The sequence below is a fragment of the Ochotona princeps genome, chromosome 14 (genome assembly GCF_030435755.1).
Source record: "Ochotona princeps isolate mOchPri1 chromosome 14, mOchPri1.hap1, whole genome shotgun sequence".
Taxonomy (NCBI): domain Eukaryota; kingdom Metazoa; phylum Chordata; class Mammalia; order Lagomorpha; family Ochotonidae; genus Ochotona; species Ochotona princeps.
Window position 1 is genome coordinate 32074204 of NC_080845.1, and position 8018 is coordinate 32082221.

An 8018-nucleotide genomic window follows, 5' to 3' on the forward strand; every position below is an offset into this window, starting at 1 on the left:
CGGTTCACTCCCCAGATACCTGCCATGGCCAGGGCCGGGCAAGGTAGACTCCTGGAGCCAAGACCTCCATTCTGTTCTTCTGTTCTGCCTCACGGGTGGCAGGGCCCCAAGCTCTGGGCCATATTCTGCTGCCTTGCCAGGCACATTAGCAGGGGTCTGGGCAGGAAGTGATGCAGCTGGGACCTGAACTGGCATTGCAGGCATTGGCTTTACCTGTCAGGCCATGATGTGGTCCCTGTGTTCTTACCTTTTGTGTATGAAATGATTGTTTTATTCTAAAAAAAAATTCATTAATTGCCAAATGCCAGTATTTCAGACAGAAGTTTAACCTATGTGCCACAATTTGGGCCTGTTCATCTTTTAAGCAAGGTTTATATACTTGAAAGAATGAGAGAGTGAGCGTGAGATCTTCTGTCCTCTGGTTCGTTCCCCAAACTCACAACAGCCAGAGCTGAGCCAGGCCAGTCTAGGAGTCTCCTGAGAATTCCATCCCGCATAGGTGTCAGATTTTTGTACATTATTCTCCTTCGCAAGGTGTATGATGTACAGATCCTCCCGCTTTCTGACTTTCCTTTTTAAATTTCCTTGATGTCTTTGTAGCAGAGTTTTAATGTTTAATAAATCCGACTTTTTCTTTTCTGTTGATGTTTTCACTGTGTTTCATTACTTGAAGCCCAGCCCAAGGTCAGGAAGATGTTCCCTTACGTTTTCTTCCAGAAGGACCACACATATTTTAGCTCATATTTAGCTTGAGATTCATCCTGAGTTGATTTCGTATTTGTAAGGTCAAGGCTTTTTTGAGGGTGGTGTGTGAGGAGGTTGGTGTCCCAGTGGGTGAGCCTACGGGAGAGCGGGCGTGACAACGAGGAAGGACCCAGCTGGTGGAGGCCAGTCCTGGCTGGGACCTTTCTCGGCCATGGTGGGTTACACTACGACTCCTAGTATGGAGCGCGCGCGGGGGAACCCGGACAGCTCGGGGATGGAGGCCGTCCGCGCCGCGACCCCGGACCGGCTCACTGCCGAGGGCTCGGCCTCCTCCAAAGCAGGAGCCGCGAGACCTCCCGCTCGGGCCGCCCGCGGCTCCTCCGGCCCGCCCTTCCCTTTCCTAGTTTCCCGCGGGAGTCGCTTCTTGAAGAGGACCAATCGCGGCCGAGAGATTTGCAGACCCGACCAATCAGAGGCGAGGGTGGAGTCAGGGCGGGCCGCGCGTAGAAGGTGTTCCTCTGGGTGAGGCCGGGCGGGCCTGGTGGGGACCCTCGGGCGGGTAGGCCGGGATCCCCGGGCCAGCAGGCTGTGGGACCCCCAGGCGGGTAGGCTGGGATCCCCGGGCGAGCTGGCGAGCCAACTGGGTCTGGAAGCGCTCGGGGCCATGGCCGCGCCTGCCTCTCCTTGCGGGAGTCCAGCCTCGGACGCCGAGTCTCCGTCGACCGGTCTGGACTCCTCAGAGCCGCGCACCAACTGTCTGGATCTATGGAAGGAAAAGAACAACCGACTGGTTCGGCAGGTCAAGGTAACAGTTGCCGGAAGCCTCGTTTTGCGACCCCAAGACCATACAAAACGGGTTTGCAGCTGTTGGGAATGTTCTGTAGTCGGTGGGGCAGTGGCTGAGCCCGAAAACGAACGCATCCCTTGCCCCTGCAAGGAGAGAGAAAAAGACTGCCCCGCCGTGACGTGCGTTGCACCTTTGGCAGGTGGCTCAGGGCTCTGGGCCGTCTCTGAGGCGGCTGCGGTTGGCTCAGGACACAGTGGAAGGATTCCGAGAGCTCCTCCACAGCCTGCAAGGTAAGTAGGGACTTTCCCTCTGGGATGTTGAGATCCTCCTTGGCTTCTGGGATTGGCGAGGGGTGCGGAGTGGGAGTCCAATAAGGCACAGGCTCTCGGGCGGAATAGTCTTTGGACCAGTGAATTCTACATGTACATACTTAGGCATCTGAATAAACGGTTTCTAGAACTTAGCCAGAAGAAAGTGAGGAAAGTTCCAGACACTTTGTCCAAAGCTTGGATACTTTATTGAGACCATTTTAGTGAGGCATTTATAGGTTGACATCTTCTCTGGGGAATCTCGAAGGGGAACGGTCTGTGACACCAGCATTTGTTGCTCCAGGACTCCCAGCGACTGTCCTTGTTCTCCGCCTGGAGCTGACTGTCATCTGCAATTTCCTCATCCTGAAGGTGAGCCTGGCCAAGAGTTTCTCCCAAGACCAGGCCCAGGATATCCAGCAGGGCCTAGAGAGAGGTGAGGGCTGAGGTTGTCTCCCATGCTTATGTGCCCTGCTTCAACTTCAGGACGGGGGGAAGGGAGGAGCAAGACGGGCTGTCACCTCGGTGGGGAGAGAGGCCCTTCTCTGATCTTCCGTGTGTGCCTCAGACCAGACCAAGATGTTTTCATGGTAACCCTTGGGCTTCTACGGAAGAGCAGGCTGGGAAGCAGGGGAGCGGGAGATGGAGCATGAAGTCTCCCCTCAGCCGCCTGCATATTTGTCCTCCATAGTGCTGGAGACACAGGAGCAGCCTGGGCTCAGGTTGGAGAGGGAACTCCTGGAACTGTGGTACGCTGTCCTCCACACTTCTTCCCTCGTTCCGGAGCTGCTCCCTGCTCTGCACCGACTGCTGGGCCTGCAGGCTGCACTCTGGCTGAGCACAGACCGCCTTGGGGATCTAACCCTGCTGCTCCAGACCCTGAATGGCAGCCAGGTAATGGGGAAGGGACCTGGAGTATCCTCCACTGCTTTCCCAGGTCATAAGCAGGGAGCTGGATGAGAAGGTGAGCAGCCAGGACTTGAGCCTGCTTCCATGTGGGATGCTGGTTCCTCAAGCAGGATGATTAAGCTATCGAGCCACTATGCCAGCCACTCCGCCCTCAGAGCATTTTTTATGTGGTTTACTTTTTTTTTTTTTAAAGATTTATTTATTTTTATTGGAAAGTCAAATGTACAGAGAGGAGGAGAAACAGAGAGGGAGATCTTCCGTCCAATGTTTCACTCCCCAAGCGGCTGTAACGGCTGGAGCTGAGCCAATCTGAAGCCAGGAGCCAGGAGCTCTTCCGGGTCTCCCTCGTGGGTGCAGGGTCCCAAAGCCTTGGGCCGGCCTCGACTGCTTTCCCAGGCCACAAGCAGGGAGCTGGATGGGAGGCAGGGCCACCGGGATTAGAACCGGCGCCCATATGGGATCCAGGGCGTGCAAGGTGCGGACTTTAACCACTCTGCTATTGCGCTAGGCCCCAGAGCACTTTTTAAAAAACTAACCTGATGAATGTGGGTAGGATACGGGTGCTTGTGACCTTGCTGTAATCCTCCTCCAGCTTCAGTCTTTCACATGGCATTGCTGCTTTCCTCTTAGGATCAGAGGAACCTTGGAACTCCAGGTCTGACCACAGGAAACTCCCTTCCCAGGAGTGAGGGACCCCAGAGTGGGTCCCATGAGGAACTACTGCTACTTCTAAAATCTTGGACCCCCCCGGTTGAGGAATCCAACGGCCCACTGATCCTGCAGGATGCCCGGAGCTTAAGGGATGCCGTGCTGACAGCGTTTGCCTACAGCCAAGGTCAGCAAGCCTGACTCATGCATTCCTCCCTTCCAGGGCTTTCTGGGCTCCTGTGCTCCCTGGCATAACTCCTTCGGGACTCTGGGCTCTTGCTCCTCATCATGCCCCCCGCCCTAGGCCCTGTCCTGACTCACACTTGATGGCTGTTAGGACTTCAGGAGCTGACTTCAGGGAGCTTGCCCCGGGCGCTGAGCAGCCTGCACGAAGCTGCTTCTGGTCTGTGTTCCCGGGCTCTCTTGGTCCAGGTGTACACGGCAGTGGGGACCTGTCTCCGAAAGATGGTAAAAAAAGGCCTTAGGGTGGCACAGGGGGACCGTGGGGGTAGCCTTCTGTGTGGTGAGAGTCGCTGAGGCCTGCGTCCCCCTACTCCTCCAGGGACACCCTCAGAGCGCGCTGCTCTACTTGATCACAGCTTTGAAAGAGGGCTCGGCCTTGGGTCCTCCGCTCCTGGAGGCCTCCAGGTTGTATCGGCAGCTAGGAGACACAGCAGCAGAGCTCGAGAGCCTGGAACTCCTGGTAGAGGTGAGGAACTGCCCAGTGCAGGATGACTGAGGTGCTCATGTGGCCACAACGGATTCAAGCAAGCGTAGGGATGTGTGGCTCTCGGCAGTGATGGATCCCTTTCTTTCTGTCCCCGTCAGGCCTTGAGTGTTGTACATACTTCTGAAGCCCTTCCGTTTCTCATTGAGGCAGAGTTACTACTTCCACCACCTGACCCAGCCTCGCCCCTTTACTGTGGCACGCAGGGGCAAGCCAAGCACCTGCTAGCAAGCCGATGCCTGCAGACTGGGAGGTGAGGTTCCTCCTTGCCCACCGGAGCTCGTCTTCCTCTACCTGCAGTGTGATACTGCTTTTCTTTTTGTGAGTTGAGTGATAACCAAGGTAGCTGTAGGGGCCTTACTGCTAGATTCATTCTGAAGACTCTACATCTAGACTGGGAACAGGGAATTTTTGGGGGGTAACTGGTGCCATCTAGATAAGTATGATAACATTTGTAGGCCATATAACGCTATCAACTTAAGGCTAGAGTTGTGGTGCAGTGAGCCAAGCTGATACCTGCAAATGGCATCCCATATGAGCACCAGTTCAAGTCCTAGCTGCTCTGTTTCCAATCCAATGTCCTGCTGATGTGCCTGGTGCATTCACTGGCCCACTTCCCAAATGCCTGCAATAACCAGGACTGGGCCAGGCCAAAGCCAGGAGCCAGGAACTCTATGCTGGTCTCCCATGCTAGTGGCAAGGGCCCAAATACTTGGGTGATAGCTCTGCTGTTTTCCTAGGGGTATTGGCAGGGAGCTTGATTGGAGTATGGCTGGTAGATTTCAAACTGATGCTCATGTCAGATGCTGGCCTTGCAGCAGCTGCTTAACTCACTGTACCACAACACCAGCCCTCCCAGATCATCAAAAGCGGTATAGATCCCATGTAGATAATATATTTTAAAGACTTATTTTTATTGAAAGACAGATTTACAGAGAGAGAGCTTCGCTTATTGTTTCATTCCCCAAGTGGCCACAATGGTCGGAGTAGCCAATCCGAAGCTAGGAGCATCCCCCAGGTCTCCCATGCAGATCCAGGGTCCCTAAGCTTTGGGCCATCCTCCACTGCTTTCCCAGGCCACAAGCAGGGAGCTGGATGGGAAGTGGAGCATCTGGGATATGAACCAGTGCCCATATGGGATCCTGGTGCTTTGCAAGGGTAGGATTAGCCCATTAGCCCGGTCCCTAGCTCCCATATTGAGCCGGGTTCAGAGCCCCATGGACCCAGCTCCCACTATGGCTAAGGGTCACTGAGCATCTCTCTGTTAGCTAAGAGAACATTCTCAATGCAGTGAGATGCTGGGGCCTAAGATGAGGCTCGTGGCTTGTGACTCCTCAGGGTAGACGATGCAGCAGAACACTACTTGGACTTGCTGGCCTTGTTGCTGGATGGCTTGGAGTTGAGGGTACGTGTGTGGTTAAGGTTCCCTGCAGGGAGACGGAGGGGTCGGGAGCCCCTCTGAGGTACAGCTAGGCTGGTAGGTGTCCGTGCTTCTCTGTGGAGTTGTTGTTCTGGGAGCAAGGGTGCTGTGTGGTACCAGAGCTTGGTGAAGGGCATCGGGGCTGGTGACTCTTCATGCCTCTGGAAGACACCGCATCCTCCTTCCACCCCAGTTCTCTCCACCCCCTTGTCCCCCAGGGCCCTGCGTGCCCGAGCTATTCCTGGAGGCGGCAGCAGCGCTGATCCAGGCAGGCCGAGCCCAGGATGCCTTGACAGTCTGCGAGGAGCTGCTCAGACGCACATCTTCTCTGCGTCCCAAGATGCCTCGGCTGTCTGAAAATGTCAGAAAAGGAACCAAGGGACAGCCATACTGTCCACTCTGGGTCTCTGCCACCTACCTGCTTGAGGGCCAAGCTTGGGCAAAACTGGAGGCCTCAAAAGAAGCAATTAGTGACTTTAGCCGGTGAGCTCCCAGCTGGGAATGCCAGGGAAGGTGGGGAGGACTGATGTTCTGGATGGGGATTTGGGGAGCTCTGTTCTCACCTACCTACCTCCTTGGTCCCTGAGGTTGATTCCTCTTCAACCCTACTCCATGTTCTACTCCAGGTGCCTTGAGCTGCTCTTCTGGGCTGTGCCTGAGGGTAAAGGACAAGGTGATTTCAGCTCTCAGTTTTCTTCTGAACTTTCTGGAAGTGGTGGTGTTGGAGTGGGTTCCTTTCCATGCATCTTAGGCCAACAGACTAGGAGTCTTAAGAAAATGGGACTCCAAACACATGAAGAGATAGAGGGGACTTGGAGTTTGGTGACTATGTAGCTGGAAAGGCCCCCTTTTTTAAAAAAAAAGAATATATATGTGTGTGTGTATATATATATATATATATATATTTTTTTTTTTCTTTGAAAGAGTTACAGAGAGAGTGAGAGAGGAAGAGACGGAGAAAGATCTTACATCTGTAGGTTCACTGTCCAGTAGTCATAATGGGCAGAGCTGGGCTGGTCTGAAGCCAGGAGTCAGGAGCTTCTACTGGGTTTCCCATGTGAATGCAGGGTCCCAAGGCCTTGGGCCATCCTTAACTGCTTTCCCAGGCCACAGGCGGGGAGCTGGATGGGAAGTAGAACAGCCAGGAACTTGAACTAATGACCATATGGGATGCTGGTGTCACAGGCAGAAGATTAGCTTGCTATACCATTTTGCTTGCCCTGAAGACACTTCTTGACTTTGGGGTTGGTCCCCAGGGACAGCTTCCAGCTGTGAGCAGGGGTGTATGTCAGATGTGACACTACAGCAGCTTCGGATGGCTGCCCTGATCAGTCGGGGATTGGAATGGATAGCCAGTGGCCAGGATGCCAAAGCCCTACAGGACTTTCTCCTCGGTGTACAGATGTGCCCAGGTATGTATGCCTGCATGATATCAGCTATGCAGAGAAGCCCACAGGGGAGGTGCCTGGGCATAGGATAGTGTCCCCAGACTAAGGCGAGTGGGGTTGTGCTGTGTATGTATATAGGGGTTTACTCACGTGCATCTGCACAGGCATATACAAGTCTGTGCGCAGCTCCCCCCCAACCCGAGTTTCCTGTTCCTTGTGTGCTGGCACACAGATCATGACTGCCCCAAGAGAGGTGAGTGGTGCAGGAAAAGGGCCAGCCAATGCAAGACCATGGAGCTTGGGCTAGGAATGGATTGTGGATGATCTACCCCTGGTGCCCTGTAGAAGTGTGGGCAGCACACTTCCCCCTTTAGACCTGCTTCCCCGTATAAAATCGTACCGAGCGTTGCATTGAGCTCTGAGGCACTGTGTTCTGGGGGCTTGGCTACAGGTCATCCAGACGCTTCCTTTCACTTGCTTCGGACGCTGTGGAGGATGGACCGGAGGGATGAAGCCACTGCCTTCTGGCGGCAGCTGGAGGCCCAGCCAGAGTTGCCCCAGGAAGATGCGAGCCAGTGAGGCCTGTTGGCTTGGGGCTGAGAGGCAGCTGGAACCCTGGTGTCCTCAGGCCTACTGAGGGTGATGGGGCATTAAGAGGGAGGGAGGCTGCCCAATCTCTTGTCCTACATTTCACACCCCTCTTCCTGCTCTCCAGGTCTCTCCCACTGTACCTAGAAATCTGTTTGAGCTGGATCCGTCCCCCTGACCGGAAAACCTTCCTGGAAAAGTTTCAGATGTCGTCTCTGGAATCTTGTGACCTGTAGTTGCAATGTTTCCAGGGACCTGAGCAGGGCCCCCGTCCTGCTTGTGGGGAGACCGCCTCCTGTGGGGAGGGCTTGCTATCCCCCCCCCAGGAGATGTGGCTGGCGCTGGAAGTGCCAGGCAACTTCTGTACCAGCCAGGTCGGTGATGGTGCTCTGGAACCTGGCCTGCTTACTGACATTCTGGTTCTAGACGAGGCATGCCCTGCTGTAACGCACCCGTGGACTTTGCTTGTGGCACCTTTGTTCTGGTTTCCCCTCCCTTGTGTGGAGTAAAATCGCATATTCATCTCTTGTTTTGTCTT

At 54.7% G+C, this 8018-nt stretch overlaps 1 protein-coding gene across 3 annotated transcripts; it reads left to right on the forward strand.

Annotated features, from left to right (window-relative positions):
* The first annotated feature begins 1302 nt into the window (after positions 1 to 1302).
* Positions 1303 to 7744, forward strand: FANCG (FA complementation group G). 3 transcript variants are annotated; one of them, XM_058672747.1, is made up of 14 exons: positions 1303 to 1510; positions 1692 to 1782; positions 2105 to 2236; positions 2492 to 2694; positions 3340 to 3544; positions 3695 to 3825; positions 3920 to 4066; positions 4186 to 4337; positions 5423 to 5489; positions 5698 to 5987; positions 6131 to 6177; positions 6767 to 6916; positions 7344 to 7467; positions 7608 to 7744. In XM_058672747.1, the coding sequence occupies exons 1-14, from the start codon at positions 1370 to 1372 to the stop codon at positions 7714 to 7716; spliced, it is 1989 nt and encodes a 662-aa protein (XP_058528730.1). In that variant the 5' UTR covers positions 1303 to 1369; the 3' UTR covers positions 7717 to 7744. The 3 variants fall into 3 exon arrangements, with proteins under 3 accessions (XP_058528730.1, XP_058528729.1, XP_058528731.1); XM_058672746.1 differs by having other exon boundaries at positions 1304 to 1510; positions 6761 to 6916; XM_058672748.1 differs by having other exon boundaries at positions 1304 to 1510; positions 5845 to 5987; positions 6761 to 6916.
* Positions 7745 to 8018: the final 274 nt, after the last annotated feature.

Bases quoted from the DNA above. Each gene is read 5' to 3' on its own strand.
- FANCG (XM_058672746.1), top strand. From the start codon at position 1,370: ATGGCCGCGCCTGCCTCTCCTTGCGGGAGTCCAGCCTCGGACGCCGAG. The intron at 4,338-5,422 runs GTGAGGTTCCTC...GTGACTCCTCAG, and splicing joins CGATGCCTGCAGACTGGGAG to GGTAGACGATGCAGCAGAAC. The intron at 7,468-7,607 runs GTGAGGCCTGTT...CCTGCTCTCCAG, and splicing joins CCCCAGGAAGATGCGAGCCA to GTCTCTCCCACTGTACCTAG.